Below are 21,573 nucleotides of genomic sequence, written 5' to 3' on the forward strand. Positions count from 1 at the left end.
GAGCTAAAGCTTATGGCAGAGGAAAGTGATTCTGTGCTACAATAGGACATTAGCACGTACTGAGACATATTCACAGCCAAAATGGTAGAATAGACATAAAATATGGTGGCTCCCAAGGTGGGTTGATTTTTGTTGAAAGCTTAACATTTGGGTTGCTGACCCCTGTTCTAGGTTGATTGGTATGAAATGTAGACAGGGTAGATTGTCTACCCTGTAGACAATAATACATTACATTCTTACTTCCAAATATTCTCACATTTATCTTCCCAGTAAATTTCGGGCACTTGGTGATGTGAAGGTTTTGGGCCATGCGGATGATCCTGCTCTTATTTTGGTGCGTCAAGATTTTTGCAAAAATCTTCCTAAACCACCGCTGTTTGTTGAAGATGGCAACCAAAGGCAACTCCTCAAATTTACCAAAAATAATACTAAGCAGTAAAACTGGTCAGATGTGTGTTGGTTTACCTTTGTGATCATCCATGTCTCACAAATACTGTCTTCTTCTATCTTTTAGGATATATAAGCTTCAGTTTCTGCTGCTGGGTCAACAAACTCACATGTTCAAGTGTTTCAACTTATCAGAGAACAGCTGGATTCTCTATGACAACGAGCCGAGTTCTGGGTTATCAACTTTTCAGTTTTTCAACTTCGAGCAGCAGCTTGGCCATTATGTCATATGCTACGCTGGCTATGTTAATACAACACAAGCTAGTGTTAAATATAAATATGGTACGGGTTTCTATGTTTTTATAAATGGCCCTCCTGTTTGAAGTTTTCATTGATTGACATTTTCCTTTGTTTCTCTCTGTAGGAATTCCTGAGACTGGAACAGGAGCACAGCCTTTCTCCATTGAACTAGACAACTTGTGCCACTCTCTAGCTGCACTCAAGATTTAGTCCAATTTTTAAATAGTAATCTTTTCTGTAAAGCAGAATGATGTTTTTGTAATTAAACACTCAAATTGAAATGAAAGTGTGGAGCATCTGCTTTAATTTAAAGGTATGATTACCTCAGGTTAAGCATGTACAAATTACATTCTTTTCAGTCCCCCTTTTTTTAGGTCACCAAAAAGTTTGACAATTGACAATTGTTTTATTGTACTAGAGGTCTAGAGTTGATGTTCTTCTTAACATAAGGACTAAGAAATGCTCAATTTCAGGAAAGTAAGCCATTGAGAAGACGGAAAATCATAGACACAGCCAGAGCATATTTATAAATGAATCGATTGGTACATTGATAAATAGCAGTAATTGAGCTTAACAATGGCAGTCTGGTAAATCAAGACATAACCCAGCCCCCCCATTCCTGACCAGACATTGCACCAATAAAGACATGAGCATGTCCAGCTGCAGAGCTGAATCACTTGTAAAGAGAAGTGATGATGTGACTGCAGAGAGAACAATGATTTCTGAAGTGAACAGAAACATCTTAGCAACTCAGATCCAGCCAAGTGGCACTAACATCTTTGACTGGTGCTTAACCTTGCCGCAAGACAAAGACCCTGAACTTACTACTACAGCAACTATGCTAAAACAGTACATGGAGTTGACCAGCAAAGTTGGGCACTCATTCTAAATTTCATTGTCCATCAAAGATACAGAGAATATGAGACTTATCAACCATACAAGACCTGGTAGACCACCAAAGCCACCCCCATTAGCCCTTAGGATCTAGGACCCTAGGATAATTTGGGATAAAGAATATCACAATTGCAATTATAAATCATTACATGACACACATGCCATATGTTGTTATTTTCAGGAGACCCTGGGCTACTCAAACCAATTTTAAATACTGAGTAAATGGCAAATCAATTGATATTTAGAGGTACTTGCTAATGACTAATTAATTATATATTTATAGATTAGTTAACTGCTCAGTAAACATTAGCTATTACTTTTTTACTGAGTAATTACTAATTCAGTATGCTGTAACCTAATAGTTTAGTTGGTGACAAGTTCATTAATTAAATACACCTTAATTATGTACTAACTGCTTCTTATTACACTGCTATTAAACTGTTCACTCATAAATAACTAGCATAAGACTTGTTTAGTAGTTATGAGTTAGTCCTGTTAATTATCTGTTATTAATTTACTGATATATTGTTATTAATGAATTACTACTTTGTGTTCCTCCCTGTAAAATGATCAGTTTTATTAGTAATTATATTATAAACTAATTATACTATCATGAAGTTGTGACTAATTACTGATCTTAATATCTTTCTAAGAATAAATAATGCTGTATTAATGTAGAAATGATGAAAAGTTAATTACTTATTAACAACAAAATTAATCTTTAATTTCCAGTGTTTAATGTGAAATATTACCACTGTATTTGATTTCTACCCATCTATGTAGAGACTCCTATTGCAGCAACAAACAAATTTTATTGAAATATGCAGAGAAACAACTATTTTATTCTGCTTGAAGGTTTTATTGATACTCAGGAAAGACAGGAAAAACATTTTTTATTGTCTTAGAGTAACTAAAATGGTCTCAAGAACAATTTCTGAATCCACCTTACCCCCAGACTGAGGCATAAGTGGGACTGATTTAAGACAATGGTCTCAAAACCAAGACAGGAGTCAAACATTACAACACTATCCAATACTAGAATGTATGGCTTTCAGAAAAAAGTACTAAACTGTCGGTGGGGTGGTAGCCCTCAAGGGTACATCTGCATAACCTTTAGTTAGGAAGCATAATCCATTGTAATTATATTATAAAAGCCCCATTGGCTCCACAAACCCTTTCTTCACTCCAGCCTTTTCATTTTAATGGTTCTGTTTTAAGAGTATTAGATAATGAAACTGTACAAACACACCTTTCCCTTGGGAGACACTTATTTAATTTGAAGGCACATTTCAATTGTTCTTTGATGAATGAAAAATGTACCTACATAGTAACTTTTTTTCTGAGAGTGTGCATCGAGGTACATTCTATGTAAATAGAACTTTAAACAGTAATTCTGCAATTTATTTTGAATATTGATTTACTGCATCATAACACACTTTCCTTTACACTAACAGATTGAATACAGTGTAATCACAGTATAAAGTGAATCACTTTGAATTAATGAAATTTTCTTTGTAAAGACTGAATCATCATCTAACATTTGGAGCTTCATATGAATTTCGTACTCTTAACAGCTTCACAGATATTATTAGTTAGATGTAATATTACTAATTAACAGAAAATGACTTTCCACATGTACAGCTTATTAGTATTATTTTACATTGTATTTACAGTATTATTACAATTTAACAGCCACAATTTCATGTATAAATGGAACACCATGTAGAACAAACTGTATTTATTTATTTGCTGTGTCATGACAGTTTGCTAAACTGGCTCACTCAAATGGGAGGCCTGTATGTGTGTTATATTAAGGCTTTTAAATTGATTATTTCATTTTCTTCTATTTCTAAGTCACGGAACCAGTAAAAACAGTAAATAATGCAACAGTGGCTGCAGAGGTGATGCATTACTTCAAACTGAATGCTAGCAAAACTGAGTTGCTTTTAATTGGCTCAAAGTCACTGATATCTGGCTCATCTGTCCTTGGCATCAATATTGATGGGATTCTGGTAACACCTTCTCCCCACGTCCACAACCTCAGAGTTATTTTTGACCCTCCACTCTCTTTTGACATCCAAATCAATTCCGTTGTTAAGACAGCATTTTTCCATCTTCATAATATTTCTTGCCTCTGACCATTTCTCAGCCAAGCCGATGTAGAAACACTTGTATTAGTGATATCACGGCTAGACTACTGCAATGTTCTTTTTTCTGGCCTCCCTGTCAAAACTCTCACTAAGTTACAGTATGTTCAAAATGCCACTGCTAAGATCATCACTTTTTCAAAAAAGAATGACCACATCACCCCTGTTCTTCAGGGTCTTCACTGGTTGCTCATTTCATTCCACGTTCTGTACAAGGTTCTCCTTATAACATATAAAGCTTTGCATGGTCTGGCTCCTCAATACTTGGCAGAGCTTATTCACCTATTTGTCCCATCCCGTACTTTGAGATAATTAAATTTAGACCTTCTTCATGTTCCAAGGTTAAACTGACTTCTATGGGTGGTTGATCATTTAGTGTAGTAGCTCCCAAATCATGGAATATTCTCCCCCAGTCTATTCAGGATGCCACCTCTCTATCTTCTTTTAAATCTCTGTTAAAGACTTATTTGTTTTCACTGTTATTGTTGTACTGTTTATACTTGAATGTTTATCTATATTGTCCTCTTGTTTAATGTCTTGATGTTCTTTGATTGTAAAGCATCCTTGAGCATGGGAAAGGTGCAATATAAATAAAAGTGACGGTGATGATGATGATGATTCTGCCAAGAACAACATGGTGACATTGTTCTTCACTGAGATCTTACTGCCATCTTCCCACCTGTGCTGTGTGCACTGTCCCCACTGTTCCACCTTTTTACATTTATGTCATACATCTTCAATGATGCCTCCCTTTTCAAGAGTCAAATGCACTGCATAGAAGTTGATGTTTACAATGATGAAGACAAGGAAAATTAAAACTGAGATTCTGCTCTTTTTTATCACTTTTATCAACGCTATCCCTTGCAATGTTTTAGACAAAAGTATCACACTAAACGTGGAAGTAAAAGTTGCTACACAACTTGTTGAACTGAGTTTCACTGTTTTCCTGCAGGCCCATTTCTCTGTCACTGGTCTTTTGAAAACAAGCGGAACCGTGATCATGCTAATGGTGTTAACATTTCTAGGTGATGCGTACCTTTTTGGTCAACTGCATGATGATGATGGTGTTTGGAGGATGCGGCCATGATGCCTACTTTCCCCTGTAAATACATGCCACATCTGTTAATGTTGTCAAGTAATTCATGGACTTGGAGACCACCTTCTGTTACACCATAGTTTGAATAAGACTTCAATGTATTTCTTTCTAAGTGAAGAGCTCACTTCTTGTACTGAACAGTTTCAGGTTGTCCCCACTCTGATCCAACTCATCAGCAAATTATGTGTCACATCCTGCTATTGTCCATTCTGTCCACCAGAGGTCCTCATCATGACTAACTGTGGTGAAGGTTATACTTAAGCACTCACAATTACAGAAAATTTCCCCTTCATTAGTCTCTTTTTAAACTCCTCTTCATTCCCCCTCCAGTTTGTGAAATATTGCCACAATTGCTGTTGGACTCATGCCCAGTTCTGGACTGACTTTCTGATTACAGACCTTTTGCTTGTTTCACTATCTTTGAGTTTTGGACTGTATTTCTTATAAAGCTGTGATGGGAAGGATTTTTTCTTACTGTGGTGAAGAAGCAGTCTTGGCAGTTTACGCTCAAGGTCAAAATAAACCAGTTCTGTGGTGATTGGATGCATGATTGGCTAAACTTAATGTTAGCTTAGCGAGCAGGTTACAGAACCAAATGGTGCAATCACCACAGTAAAGGCCTGATTCTCACTAACTGCTGGTCTGCTGACACAAATTTACATGATAAAAAACTAATGTCTGAGAGAGTAAAAGTAGAGTGAGTGATAAAAAGCCAAAATCAAACCTGTTCTGTGGTGCCATCATGTTGTACCTCACTCCTCTCACAAAGGCCTTGGACACTCTCAACTGTCACTGCTGGCCTAAGGTCTCCTCCTGAGCCAGATTAGACGTAGTTCCTCTCAAGACTGATCCTTTATACGGATACACCTACAAATCTACAAAAATTCTTCGATACAGTTGTGGCATCAGCCATCTTTTATGGAGTTGTCTGCTGGGGCAGCAGCATCTCAACTACGGACAGGAAGAGACTTGACAGACTCATTAAGAGGGCCAGCTCTGTCCTGGGAAGCCCTCTAGACCCAGTGCAGATAGTGGGAGATAGGAGGATGTTAGCCAGACTAGCATCCATGCTGGAGAACAGCTCCTACCCCATGCATGACACTCTGGCAGCACTGGGCAGCTCCTTCAGTGACAGGCTGCTTCACTGCACGTGAAGACTGTTAGTGTGAAAGAGGCTATTGCAGGTCCTTCCTTCCTGCTGCTGTTAGACTGTACAACTAGCACTGCTCCCAGTAGAATCCTCCACCCCCCATTAGACTTCACTCACGTACAGAACATAAACTGTGAATTTATGACCTTTTCCTGTGTGCAATATAAACACTTCATGTGCAATATTTTTTAAAATATCTATGTAGTGTAAATATTATTTGCTTTCTATTTATAATTGTTTTTATTGTTAACTCCTCACCATCCCATGTGTAATATAAACCAGTACCTCATATGCAATACTCCATGTGAATTTCGGGCAAGATATGCTTACAATGTAAATATCTTAGCTTTTTATTTATTTATAATCCTTTATATTGTTATTTTTTGTGAAGAATAGAGTTTATATTTTTATCTTATCTTCACTTTTAGTATTATATATGTTTTCTATATAGTAACAAGTAACAAACTGTAAAAAGCTTGTTGAGCACTTAACAAAGTGAATTACTTGCTTGTTAATTTTCTTCTTGTTACTTTTTTTCTTTTTCTTGAGTGCCTTGCTCTCCCTTCACTGCTGTAACACTGAGAATTTCCCTGTTGTGGGACTAATAAAGGATTATCTTATCTTAAATTTGGCAAATTACCTCATCCAAGTTCCCTGGCTGCCCCTTGTCATTTGGCTCAAAAAAAAAATGTGCGCAAATTGGTGACATAACAATTGGCTTAGAAACTAGATTCATTGCCATTGTTGAATCAAATAATGACAACCGGCTAGCATCAACTGTTTGGGCAATACCACATAAGAGAAGTGTGTTTGCTAGAAGCACTGGCAATTAAAATCTAACTCCAAGTGTTTACATTACGCGTCTGTCTTTTATATCTGTGTATTGTGTGTTTGTGTGTGTCTGTTCAATTAAACATTATTAGCAGATGTCACAAGTACTCAAGCCTGGAAATGATCAATAATAATCAGACACACATAAAAGAAACCCCCATAAGTTTAATGTACTGTTCTTCCCCCTCATGCACAAAGCTGAAGTTACCAGCAACTGAGACGTTTTGTTTCTCCAGAATCCCTTGAAGATAGGATGGAAGACATTCAGTAATGATAACTAAATAATTACTATTGTGCTTATATTTCATATCACACACCATATGCACTCCTTCAATGTTCACCAGCAAAAATAAATAGATAAATAAAATAAATACATACAAAAATATCCAAAATAAATAATCATCATAAATTAATAAAAAAAGTGGTGATAATAATGGGCTGAACCCCACAGTGGGCATCACATGACTGTAGTATTATGGTAATGCAGTTATCATCACATCAACACAATCATTTTTGTACAAGCCTGTTAATCAAACTCGGCTCCTGGATTCTTCAACTGTTTAACCTAAAATATCACATTATTGTAGTATGATCTTTTCTATTAATGTATGTTAAAGTGGTGAACCATTTTTGTTCTTTTCTGTTGGTCAATTCATCATGAATGTGTCATCATTTTGACACAATTGAAAAGGTTAAAGGGTTTGCTGAAATCAAATGATGTAGAAAAAACGGAGATACTTTTTTTGGAATAACAACACATTTGTTGTAGCTATATGTTTAATCTTAATCCTCAGTTCATCAACTTTCAACATTATTGATGGATAAACTAAACAATCTTGTGTAATAATAGAACAGATTTTGGCTTATTGGCAGAGAAGTTTTATGGGGCCAAAACAGCTGGCTCTGATTGGTGAGCTGACTCATCAAAAAGGAGATGGAATCTATGTGAGAATCACTTCCTTAGCGATTTTGGTTCTAACAAGTTCACTTTCATGCTGGTTGTTTAGTAAATAATCAACGTTAAATGGGAAACAGCAGGTACAGAAAATTCATTCTCTGTTTAAAATGGTTCTCTTTGTTTTGTTGTCTTGATCAACTAATGAGAAACTATCAGTTATTCTCTGCAACAATGCATAGAAAACTTGTGAATTGCTTTGCGGTTGTAAGTTACGTAACAGAGCTCCTGTATATTAGTCAGTGAGATAAGACTAACCTGAAGAGTAAAATTATGTCAAGACAGGTCTAGGCAGAAATGTTTACAATCCTGACTGTGTATTTCAGTACTGTGTGAGAGGACAGTGAAAATAATCTCAGAAATGGCAACATTTTACTAATAACAATGTTTATTTAAATTTCCAGCACAAAAATCATATCCTGGGTTTTTTCATTTTTTGGTTGGAGAGAGATCGACCGTGATGAGTTACTGCAGGTGTATGTACATCTGCTTAAAGGTAAAGTTGGACAATTACTTCACAGCAGAGATGTTTGTTCCAGATGTTTCCACTGATGGTCTAATATCTATGTGTGTGTTTGTGTATGTTATCAGATGCTGATGCAGACCAAGGAAGAAATACTAGTCAAGTCAATGCTGATAAGATAATATAAAGGAGGATTTTATAGTTTTGATCTAATAATATCACAAATAAGCTTTGTCATGATCTTTGGTGTGAAGAGTGACTTACAAAATCTGACCACTCAGTATGGGTCATGTTTTAATATTATAAGTACAATAACAGACCTACAAGTCATCTCATATGTTTGTTTTCATCTCTGCAGATGTTTTCCTGACTTGAAGAAACTCATGATGGAAGAGTGGAGGAGCTATATAAAAGCCGGCGGTCACTATGGTCCATATCAGGCAGAAAACACATGTGTTCCTGACTCACTCCTAGTTGGCTTTCATCTTTATTAAACTAAATTTGAAAAAATTAAACTACTTTTCCAATCTGACCCTATAATCAATGCAATAATGAGATTTTTAGATGCAAAAAAATATAATGAAGCCAAATTTCTTTGGCTGGTTAGGTTAAATCTCATGTCTGAGGACTGTAAATTCAAAATGTCTAAGGTAATTAATGTTTGGAGTGAGGTAAAGGACCATTTGCCAATGCTTCAAGAGCTAGTTTGTTCCAGAGACCAGTTTGCTGAAAGCGTAGCCATTCATGGAGCTGCTGATCGTTTACAAGAAAGCATTCTACGGTGAATATTTTTTAGGCATCATGTTTGCTGCCTCTCACAACCTTTATGTAAACAAATATAATGTCTAATATAACAACTAATAAATGTGTAGTATACGTGCAATATATGTGTAATAAACACTATGTTGATTCTTAGGGAATTCCAGCCCTATGGAGATGTAATGACTTTGGGTAAATATGGAGACCCCTGCCTCATACTGGTAAACATAGATGGCCTAATGGACACAGCTCCCTCACTTCATATTACAGACAAATATGGCAGGTAATGAGAAAATAAAAAAGCATGCATAAAAACATGTCTTTTTGATTACCTTTTAGCAAGTATTTCACATGGGACCTAATTAAAAAATGCCATTGATATGATACACATTTCTTTCTCTGAACATTTGAGCTGCAGTTTTTGCTTCTGTGGAAGAGGAGAGAGCCAACAGAGCACAAGGTCGTGTGCTGCAACCTGGAGGGTAGATGGGTCCTGTATGAGGATAACCCAAGTGAGGCACCAAACATTGACTTTGGATTTGATGCTGTAGATTTTAAAAATGATTACCCTGTTTATATGGCTGTCTATGTCAACAACACCCAACCTGGACACAGTAATGGTATGTTAGAGCTGGAACTGTGGTAACATAATGGATTTACAGTTTTCACAACTTTAAAGTAAGAGTTTATCAGTATAGTGAGGTGAATGGAGCTCGTTGGACTCTTTGACAGTAAGCCTATCTTCATTATTCCTATTGTTGATCGTTTCAGTTGGTGTTCCAGTGGCTGAAGAGGGGTTACGGCCTAGAGCATCAGTGTGGAATTGGAGTCCAGTAGGAAAATCACCCGAAGAATGGAATTGTTCACATTAGCCCAAGGCTAATTACAGTTTCACAACTAGAGTTAGAAATGACCATAATGTCAGAAAACGTTGAAGAAGTGTGTAAGGAAAACTACTTTCTTGCTAAATAAATTAGATTTGGCAGAAATATAATACATGAGTTGCCTTGCTTTATGTAAATATTATATAAAGTTAGACACCTTGACCAACCTTTTCAAAGACTTGTTCTATGGACAAGAAAATCCATATTTTACTTGTCCAAAGGCAAAAGTCACATGTCCAAATTTATTAAAACTGATGTTTAGTTTACAAAAAATTTGCCCAGTACCAAAAAATGGTTGTGCTATTAGGTTGAATGATACAGTCCAACTCTCTGCTTTACCTGGACATCACATAATGTGACAGATGTACAGATGATATTCATGCATTTTATTAAAGCCAAATGGAACAATAGGTGGAGATTGAAGGATGGATCCAATTGAGAATCTGTGTCACTATTTAAAGAAGCATTAGCAGCATTACCTAACAGGCTTTAAGCTGTTATTGCAGAAAAGGGTGATTCTTCCACCAGTACCCATACTAGTCTAAAGGGGTTGAATACTTATGCAAGCAGCATTTTTCAGTTTTTAATAAAAAAAAGCTGGGCTGATAATAACAAAGCAATATTTTTATCCATATGTATCATTGTCCCAATCTCATGGTGAACTTGTACCCTACACTAACAATGACAGGTACTGAATGTGATCTCTTATGCAGATGGGTGCAATTGAAATTTCGTTGCTTCTAAAATATTGTGGCACTGGGAGCTTCCAAACTGGTCCTGGTGCCAGCTCTTTGGATGTTTAGTGTGTCTTCACCCTTACTTTACTTACCCTCTGGGTTCTGTCTTTTCTCTATCCTTTCTTTTGTTTACTTGCCTGTCTGATCTTACATATTGTAATGGCTCACTGTACATGCTGTAAGAGAGAAGAAGTGCTCTTAAGAAGCGAAAAAGGGAAAGTAAAATTTACAAGATATAAGTTAGCTTATGGATTTTGCTAAAAGAATAGTGTGTTTATTAACCTTTTAAATCTTAAACAAAAGTTGACAGTATACACTAGGTTTAGAAGTGTTTATAATCAAAATCCTTGATTACTGTAATAATCATTAATGCAGTTTCTCTGTAGTCTGTGATTCCAAATGGGCGTTATTATCTTTAAGCCTCACACAAATGACTTGCGTCACTGTTGAAAAACCCAACAGCCATGATCTTTTAAGCTAATACCAGCCATTTCAAAGGTGTCATATCCTCTGTAACGCTCAGCCTGAAAAGTGTTTTATGGTTTTCAATGGCACTCAGAAAGTATGGGCAAGTGTTTGCTAATTTCTTTTTTCATCAATGGTTTTCTTGCCAATGTATTATTTTCCACAATCTATTGAGCTGTTCCTTTCTGGAATGTAACATAATTTCACGCTTCCTGCTATGTTAAACATGGATTGCTACAATGGGATTGGTTCGCTTAGCCTAGTGTTTGTGAAAAAAGATATATTAGATGACAGAAGTTCTTGTAGACATGACTGATCAAGCTGGAACTCGCTCAAATTGCAAAGCATGTGTTGAAAAAAAGACAGTTTTATTTATTTACAACCAACACGAAGCCCGGATATGTTCTGGCATCTGTGCAACATGACTACAAGCATGTATAAAAATTCATAGCAATTGATAGATTTTTTTTTGTATTCACAATCCAGACTACATCTCTACGCTAAACCAGGACTCAGATAAACTAACAGAAGGTACAGAAATTCTATTTAACACCAATTTTATATGTTTTACTTTTGTTTACTTCAAAAACATGTTCAGTGCTGACTAAATTCTAATGTTTTGAAAGGAGAAGCAGCTGCTGTTCTGGAAAGGTAAGAAAAAAGGCTAAAGATATTTTCTTTCTAAATAACCAGGTTACTTTGAAATGTTGTGTGCATTGAGCTTCAAACAATAAATTAACGAATATAAAACACAAATGATTCTTCTGTTAATATTACAAGTTCATTGAACTCAATTTTTTAAGTCCCTCTAGTCACTTTATGTTTAAAATTTCATACATCAGTCAGTGAGTCCATTTGACTTAACTCTCCTGAGTTTCTCAGCTAGGGTGTGGTCAGGACATGTGTACTGGACCACAGAAATGTTTCCTGGTGTAATAATGGTATGTAAAAGAACTTCTTCCTGATCATGACAAACAAAACAAATTCTAAATGTTGGAGCACCTAAAATCAATAAGAACTAGTTTCACTAAACTTATTTGGTTTATTTTAATGTATATGTCTGTGTTTTGTCTGCTATCAGATGTAGTAAGAAGTAGTAATCACCACATATTAGTCTTGTAAAATAAACGCCTGGTTAAGTAAAAGTCTTGAGATTATATAACTTCTTTTATAGGGCTATACAATGTACTAGGAGGACTTAGTTTTTCTCAATTGCTTAGATGCATTTCTTATCTAATCTCATTCTCTCTCTAAATGAAATTCCCAAAACAATGAGCGCATAAACATGCCCTCAATAATCTGATCAATATCAGATTTCTGCAGTTATCCGGTTATTTAAATGGTCATGTGAACACTGTACTCCAATCTAGGAATCTGATTAAGAAATCTGATAAAGAGAGCTGGATTTTAGCTCAGTAATCAGATTTCTCAGTACATGTAAACTCATGTTTCTCAGTCTGCGAGATGGCTGCAAAACACTTTTGGAGAGGTGCTCCATGCTTATCAAGCATGAAATAAAGGATTTAAATATTCTTCATTTTCTAAATGATGTATGTTAATATCTGCGATGGACTGGTGACCTGTCCAGGGTGTATCCTGCCTTCCGCCCAATGACAGCTGGGATAGGCTCCAGCACCCCACCGCGACCCAGAAGGATAAGCGGTTTAGATGATGGATGGATGGATGGATGTATGTTAATATTTTCGGGTAAAAGTGGCACAATGTTGAAGTTTGGCATGAAGTTTGAGTTTTATGTTACGTTTACATCACATCTTCTTCTGTAAGTTTATTGGTTGGTTGCAAAGTAGAAATCTAATAACTGCTTGACTCATGTAGACCCAGAGTTTCCCATTATCTAATTACTCAAGAGCATGTAAACATGTTGATCGGATTAAATGTGATTTGTCAAAATCTGATTTTCTACAGTTATTGGATTTATGTAAATGCACTCAATGTGTCACCTGTGCAAAACGACCTAAAACACTCAAATCATAAGCCACCTACATCAACACACAAAGCTGGTCAATCATCAATCTCTACAACACTGTCACTAAAGGAAGGGCACTCTTTTATCCAGGTGTACACACTGACAAAATAAATGCAAAATAGGGTGGCAGAAAATCCTTAATAGGGCTGAGGAAGGATAAATAGGGTGGTAGAACCCCCTCTGTACAGTTGAGCAAAGATAAATATGGTGGTAGGAACACCTCAGTAGTATTGAGAAAGGATAAACAGTGTACTACAAACTCCTCAGTAGGGTTGAGGAAAGATAAGCATAGTGGTAGGAACACCTCAGTAGGGTTAAGGAGGATAAATTGGGTAGTAGAAACTCCTCAGTAGGGTTGAGGAAGGATATATAGAGTAGTAGAAACTCTTCAGTAGTAAGAATGAAAAAGGGTGAGTAAGGTGGTGAGAACTCGGTATGGATGAGAACGGGTAAATAGGTTGGTAGGCAATACTCAGTAGGCTTGAGTAAGGGTGAATAAGGTGAAAGCAACTCCTCTTTAGACTTGAGGAAGGTATCAGTCAAGTACAACTACATGTATATTTCAAACACATTACAGTTTTTATGTCTGTTTTATATGTCTGTGTTTTGTCTGCTGTCAGATGTGATAGGAAATAACAATTGCCATAGACTTCATTCAACACTATGTCTATAAATTACAATAATAAATCAATGAAGAAAAAAATAAATGTATAATAAGTGTCTAATATTAATTAGTCTTGCAAAATAAAGGTCTGATCAAGTAATAGTTCTGAGCTTGCAAGAAAGAAACTTCTTTAACAGGGCTGTACAATGTACCTTTTCTCATTTGCTTAGTTGCATTTCTTATCTAATCTCATTTCTGATCTCATTCTTAGCTCTCTAAATGAAATTCCCAAAACAATGTATTACCTGTGCAAAAGGACCTAAAACACTCAAATCATTAGCCACATACATCACAACACACAAAGTTGGTCAATCACTACCGCACTGTCACCAAATGAAGGGCGCTCTTTTATTCTTGTGTAAACACCGACAAAATACTAAATGTTTGCATCCAGACTGCACTGCCTACAAAATAAGAGTAACAAGAGGCTGATGGTAAAAAATGAGGTGGAGATGTCAATAAAGTACTTTTTTTTTTTTACAGTACTCATAAATGGACAAAATGATACAGAAGCAAGAAATGGACAAATGGACAAAATGATACAGAAGCAAGACTGGTGTCATTAATGAAATCAAGATCATGCATAGTCTCTCATGGCACAGTGTCACAATAGTTTCAGTGATAATTTCTTAGTCAGACTAAATAGGGTGGTAGGAACACAGTAGTAGGGTTGAGGAAGGGTAAATACCTCCAGTTCGTGTGTCTCTTGCTCCTGCTGCTTAATAGCGAGATCCAATTCTTTCTACTTTATTGCCATACTCAAATCAGTGAGAAGGCTCTCAACAGGTGGAGGAGTAACTGGATCTATGCCTGGTGTTCCTGGGGAATGCTCAGCAGCCTCCACCCCTGAGGAAACACCAGGGCCACCTGTGGCAACACCAGCATCCCTCACCCCATGCAACACAGCAGCACCCCCTGTATCAGTGGACACTGGCAACTGCTGGTCTTCACGTAATCTGTTGATTAATGTATCTCTCGTTTCAGCCTTCCTAGCAGAGCGAGACACTGACACATTGTAAAACCCTGCTACCATCAACAACTCAGCCTTCCTGCACTTACTCAACGCCTCCACCGAATTAAACTCCATGATCACACCACACCTGCCCCCACAAAAAAAAGAAAAAGGCAAGAAGAGCAAAAAGTTAGGACGCCCCCCCAATTGTTACAGGTTGGTCTAGGGTGTAATGAATCTGGGGGCAAGTGAAGGGACAAAAAGAAACCCACATCACACAATGGTCAGACTATTTACATGTATTTAGAACAAAGATAGAATTGATACAGGCAATAACTGTTAGCGAAGAGTCAACCGATCTGCTATCTCTCCAGGGGTAAGCAAAGGCCAAAATAACAAACAAACCCAACACTAACTAACCTAAAACCAGGAGAAACGAAGGAGTCTACAAACAAAATGGCACTTACCAAAATGGTGCGTTGCATAGTTGTTTTTCTATAAACACTTTACACAGCACACATTTGCCAAAGAAGACTCAAAACACACACAGGGCACAAAAAAAAAAACAACAACAAGGTTGGTCCCCCCCTCTTCTCTTCATTTTCCCACCTCTTTTAGGGTATTCTCCAGGAAATGCTTCTCTCACTGCACACACTAGCCTTCAGCCTGAATAGAGCTCCACCTAGAGACAGGGAGGACAGAGAAATACACAGACACACACAGAGTACAGGGAAACCCATAACAATTGCAGGAGGGAACATAGGAGACCTGTAACACCCTGAAGTACATTAGTTGACCTCTGTGATTATCCACGTACCACAACCATTGTCCTCTTTGTTTTAGGATCTTTGAGCTTCAGTTTCTGCTGCTGGGTGAAGGAACTCACATGGTCATGTGTTTCAACTTCTCAAAGAACATCTGGATTCTCTATGATGACGATCCGGCTTGCAGGTCTTTTCGGCGTTTCAAGTTTGAAGATGAACTCGACCGTTATATGATCTGCCTAGCTGGCTATGTCAACACAACCCAAGCTGAAGAACATAAACATGGTATGAGTTCTAATGCTTTTTAATGGCACTTTGGTTTGTGGTTTCCTCCATATACATTGGCTTGCTTTTCCTTTATTTGTAGGCATTCCCGAGACTAGAACAGGAGCACAGGCTTTCGACTCAGATTCATCAGGGCAGCGAAATATTCCTGAAGAGTCTGTGGATGATGTACTGATGAAATTGGGAGATCTATCCTGTGGCACCTCTGAATAACTACACTATTGGGCTAAGCTCTGACCTCAGAATAAGCTTTAAATACCATGTGATCAAATCGAATGCATGCATGTCTCTCTTTATGAACAGAATGTAAGCTGGGGGCACCAATGACAATTCAATCTGTGGTGCACCATTTCATGCAAAAAAGCATTATAATATTTGCCACTATGCATCACTTGTTATGGTGTTTCACAAAGATAACTGACAAATGCATGTTTTTTTACATTAACCTTATTTTTGCATTTTAATGTTTTGATGAAGTATAGCCCAGGTGTAGCAACCAGCAGTTGGAGTGGGCTGCAGATTTTTTTGTGAAGTTCCTCTTTAAAAAGTTCCCTTGTTTTATCATTACTTGTTAACTTTGATTGTAGCTGTATTTAAGGTATTATTGTATAATCAAAGCACTTGAACCAGTCTATATCCATATAAGTGAATGTATCATATGAAACATGAAGCAATAATATACTTTCATTATATGCAGTATTAGAACAGTGAAACATCTTCTCTGTACTCTAGAATATTGTTATTGAAATTAAACAATCACTACAAATAAAATTGCATGAGGAAACACTCAAGTTGGTATCAATCAAAATCATGTAAAAACCCTGCTAGTCACCTGAAGCAATAAGTATATTGAACATGGACATTGTAAATGTCAGTGCAGTGCTGTGTAGGATATGAATTGTGGAATTAATTAGGTGCATTGTGTATGATTTGAAATGTTTAAAAGTATTGTGAAAAAATGTATTGTTTTAGATTTTTGTTGTCATGCATGGCAACTTGTAACTCAGCACCTTTGAAAGATGGCAAAGGCAGGTGGGCTTTAATAGATAACCTGTTGGCACAAGACACCTTTCTAGTTGTAAAGACATAGAATTTAATTACTAGTTAAGATTGTCAGTAGGAATTGTCAGCTGCTGGAAATTGCTGAGCATAATGAATTCTGATTCTTTAAATCTTGTGCTAATACTCAACAACCATAGGTTCATGTAAGCAGCTGGGATCTGAGAAATGAAGCTAATAGATGCCTACAAAGCAAGAGAAGACTTTACAAAGTTATCAAAATGCTTTGTGCTCTAATGTCCAAATTGTCATTAAGAAATAGCAGTTAAGGGGAACTGTGAAACCACAAAGACACCAGATCTGGAGGAACACGAAAATATTCAGATAGAACTACCTATATGCTGGCCTGAAATGCAAAGCAAATGACAGCAAGGGCTAGCAGGAAGATTTAGCTTATCACAGGATTGGTGGTGCAGATTTGATTTGGGGGCTGCTTGAACAAAACTCATCTACAGGGAAGAATCATCAGTTTGAAACCTCACATGCAACCTCATCACAAAAAGCAACTTCTGCACTGAAAACAACATCCAGATAAAGATCAATGAGCATTTTGATAACAAATGCGGTGGATTGTAATAAAATGGATCTTTTTGGTCACAACCACCAAAAGTATGTTTAAAGAAAAAAGGATCAGCATTTGATGAAAAGAACACCTTGCCAACTGTCAAGCATAGATCTGTTATTTTCTGGGCTTGTGTGGCAGCCAGTGGCACAGGACACATTGTATGGGTAGATGGAATACCATGAAAAATCAGCAAATTCTGGAAGCAAATGAAATGTAGTCTCTCAGAAATCAAAGCAGACTATTTTCAACTATTTTCTTTTGAGGGAACTGAAAGATAGAAGACTTGTTGTCTAGATGATTTTGACAAAGTATCAAATCAAGCTGGTAGCATGACTTTTCCCCATCCACATAGAGAACTAACTTCTTGTATTTCAATAAGGAAACCTGCCTTTTTTAACTACTTTTCTCCCGTACTGTGATGGGATGGGCCTATTTCAGTGTCATCAGTACTTCCTTCTCAGTCTAGAAAGGCTTCCTCCTTCTACCTTTTCAGACAAGACTAGATACACAGCGTGAAATGGGCAATAACAGGTAAAGGACTGAAAATATTTCTCATTTGTTTTTGTATTGTGGATGATATATGAAGGGTTTATATAAATTAGAATCTATTTTCTGAGACAATACATGGAAGTGATTAACTTTAAAACCATGCTGGGGACCGCAGTATTAGGAAAATGCCTTGCGTGATTAGCTTAGTCATTGTCATATAAGTTATATAACAATGCTCTTGTATTTTAGTAAATGATGTAGATCTAGCTTGAAGGGTAAATATATGAGACGAAGGACAGGTCTGGGCAGATCTGTGTTGTTTTCTTTTATATCTAGTCCTGTATTTCATGTCATGAAGGCTATTAAGGCCTACTATCAAGTTGTCACCGACTGTGATTATACCAGGCCTGGGACGTAGTGGTGGAGGGGTGGGTTATGAGAAATAGTTTACGAATACAGATACTATCAATTATAGAACAAAAAAAAATTTATGTTCCATGTAACATTTAGGGAAGCCCTGAAGGGTAACATTGAAAAAAAAAGTGAAAGTGAAGGGTAAAATTTGTTAGGGCAAGTCTGTGTTTACAATCCAGGTTATGTAATACTTAACATCTGTAGCTCCTTACTGTATATTTCAGTAGCGTGTAAAAGGACAGTGGAAATATTGTTAGAAATAACATTTTTCTAATGTTGTTTATCTAATTTCCAGCACCAAATTTAAGAGCAAACGTGATGAGTTACTGCTCATACGTGAATGTCTGCTTAAAGGTAAAGTTGGGTGATTACTTCACCATGGAGCTGACATTATATTTGTTCCAAATGTTTCCACCGGGCTTTAACATGTGTGTTTGTGTCTACGTCTGTCTGTATTTGCTATCAGGTGCTGAAGAAGTCCAAGGAACAAATATTATGTAAGTTGACACTGTGTAAGATAATGTAAATTTGTAATTGTGGTCTAATAATTTCATAAATATGTTATATATGTGGCAATCTTTAGTGTGAAGAGTGACTTACAAATTTGGCCACTCAATATGGGCCGTGTTTTAATACTAAAAGCAAGATAACAGACCTACAAGTCATCTCATATGTTTGTCTTCATCTCTGCAGATGTTTTCCTGACTTGAAGAAACTCATGATGGAAGACTGGAAGAGCTATATAAAAGCCGGTGGTCACTATGATCTATATAAAGCAGAAAACACATGTGTTCTTGACTCACTCCTAGTTGGCTTTCATCTTTGTTATACTAAATTTGAAAAAATTAAACTACTTTTCCAATCTGACTCTATAATGAATGCAATAATGATATTTTTAGATGCAAAAAAATATAATGAAGCCAAAGTTCTTTGGCTGGTTAGGTTAAATCTCATGTCTGAAGACTGTAAATTCCAAATTAATTTCCAAAAGGTAATTAATGTTTGGAGTGAAGTAAAGGACCATTTGCCAATGCTTCAAGAGCTGGTTTGTTCCAGAGACCATTTTTCTGAAAGCGGAGCCATTCATGGAGCTGCTGATCGTTTACAAGAAAGCATTTTACGGTGAACATTTCTTATGCATCATGTTTGCTGTCTCTTACAATCTTTATGTAAACAAATATAATGTCTAATATAAGAACTAATAAATGTGTAATATATTTGTAATAAACACTATGTTGATTCTTAGGGAATTCCAGCCCTATGGAGAAGTAATGACTTTGGGTAAATATGGAGACCCCTGCCTCATACTTGTAAACATAGATGGCCTAATGGACACAGCTCCCCCACTTATTAAAGACAAATATGGCAGGTAAATGAGGAAGTGAAAAGCATTAATACAAAATGTTTTTCTTTTTACCTTTCATCAAGTGTTTAAAATTTGACCTCTGTTAAAAATGCCATAGAAATGTGTATCATATCATATCATTCTCAGAACATTTGAGCTGCAGTTTTTGCTTCTGTGGAAGAGGAGAGAACAAACAAAGCACATGGTTGTGTGCTGCAACCTGGTGGATAGATGGGTCCTGTATGACAATAACCCGAGTGTAGCACCAGACATCGACTTTAATGCTGCATATTTTAAAAAGGATTATCCCGTTCACCTGGCTGGCTATGTCAACGTTATCCAACCTGGACACAGTAATGGTATGTTAGTGCTGGAACTGTGGTAACATAATGGATTTACAGTTTTCATAACTTTTCACCGAGAGTTTAAAATTATCTGTACACTGAGATCAATGTATATGGAGCTCATTTTACTCTGACAGTAAAATCTTATCATTATTCCAATTCTGAGATTCCGAGTAGATTAAAAGCTCAGAATGTCTCATGTCTTGGTTGTTTCAGTTGGTGTTCCAGTGGCTGAAGAGGGGTTACGACCTGGAGCGTCAGTGTGGAATTGGAGTCCAGTAGGTGACAGGAACCGGAGAATGTGATTGTTCACATTAGCCAAAGGTACAGTTACATAATTACAATGAATTGTTGCGTCCCCGGGATGTATGTTTTTGTTTGATTTATTTTTCTCTCTCTGTCCATCTCTCTTTCTCACTGATTAGGAAACTGCCCACCCGTGCATGTGATTGGCTGCAGTCCTTTGACCAAAAGTTCATCTGATTGGCTGGCTACGAGTGCATGGGGTATTTCTTCCATGGCCTGTTCCGAAGTCCTCTAGGCGTACCTCCAAGGCGGCTTGGGGCAAACCTAGTAGTTTAGAACCGTAGCTCAGATAGATGTTTGCTTTATAGTTGGTGTATTGTCTCTTTCTCAATGTATTAGCTTAGCTCTAATTATGGCCCAATTCCATTTCTTCTTTTTACCCCTACTCCTTGTTTTTGAGTGTCAGCCTAACCAAATGGACAACCCTAAAAAAAAACAAAAAACAAAAAAACGCTTCATTAAATTACTTAATTAACAGGCTACTAGCTGTGCTCTGTAGGCGACCCTGCCAGTCTGGATTAATAGCAGAGAAGGGTAAAGTTCAGCAACCTTACGGATAAGACAATTATTTATTATCACCTACCCCTAATTCTTTAGTGATACGAAGCTGAAATTATTCACCAGCTTCTTGATTTCCTGTTCCACCTTAAATGGTGCAGCAGTGACATTCTGGCTCTTCAGGCGTAAGAACTGCTGGACTGTTTAAGGTGGAACAGGAAAGTTAGCTAGCTAGCTACCAAGACATTAGCATGCTATTAGCGATTTTTTATTCTTGTTATGAAGAAAGTGACTATAATACATTGAAAAGACATTAAACTGAGATAATACAGTGGTTATTGTAATTTTTAATGGAGAAAATACATTTGTGGGTTTCTTTGGTCGCTTGCGCAGCCATCTGCTGGATTTTTTTTCTTTTTTGTGTGCCTCTGAAAAACCTCCATTTGAAGGGCCATGTTGGCCCAACACTTCACCCTACCCCCTATCTCAACTAACATTGGGACACCTTACCCCTATTCATGAACACGCAAAACAGAGGGCTAAGGGCTAAGTGGTCGGGGCAAGGGGTGAAATGGAATTGGGCCTATGTCTTCTGCTAAGTTTACTTCCACTATTGAAAAGTGAGCTCATGAACAATCTCTGTAACTTTCCCTCTCTTATGTCAGGGTGTAGGAGTGGGTGCCGTTTCCTTTGACCCAATGTTTTCTCTTGTTTCAGGCCTAGTCAGGGAGTCAGAAAAGACAATGTATTTTAGTTTCTTTATTTTTGGTGTAGGTAAGTTAGTTCTCTAAACCTAGCTAGACTGGTTATGTTTGTTGTTTTGGCACATGCCC

At 37.0% G+C, this 21,573-nt stretch overlaps 1 protein-coding gene across 1 annotated transcript; it reads left to right on the forward strand.

The window, feature by feature from the left end:
• The first annotated feature begins 17,814 nt into the window (after window positions 1–17,814).
• LOC118801187 lies at window positions 17,815–20,648 on the forward strand. The gene is made up of 8 exons (XM_036561360.1): window positions 17,815–17,875; window positions 18,543–18,601; window positions 18,714–18,744; window positions 18,941–19,369; window positions 19,494–19,616; window positions 19,740–19,951; window positions 20,153–20,260; window positions 20,362–20,648. The coding sequence occupies exons 1-7, from the start codon at window positions 17,862–17,864 to the stop codon at window positions 20,239–20,241; spliced, it is 957 nt and encodes a 318-aa protein (XP_036417253.1). The 5' UTR covers window positions 17,815–17,861; the 3' UTR covers window positions 20,242–20,260; window positions 20,362–20,648.
• Window positions 20,649–21,573: the final 925 nt, after the last annotated feature.

This window comes from Colossoma macropomum, unplaced genomic scaffold (genome assembly GCF_904425465.1).
Source record: "Colossoma macropomum unplaced genomic scaffold, Colossoma_macropomum, whole genome shotgun sequence".
In the NCBI taxonomy this organism is placed as follows: Eukaryota; Metazoa; Chordata; class Actinopteri; order Characiformes; family Serrasalmidae; genus Colossoma; species Colossoma macropomum.

Coding starts and splice junctions, on each gene's coding strand:
- LOC118801187 (XM_036561360.1), top strand. Junction 19,370..19,493: donor TTACAAGAAAGCATTTTACG/GTGAACATTTCT, acceptor GTTGATTCTTAG/GGAATTCCAGCCCTATGGAG. Junction 19,952..20,152: donor CCAACCTGGACACAGTAATG/GTATGTTAGTGC, acceptor TGGTTGTTTCAG/TTGGTGTTCCAGTGGCTGAA.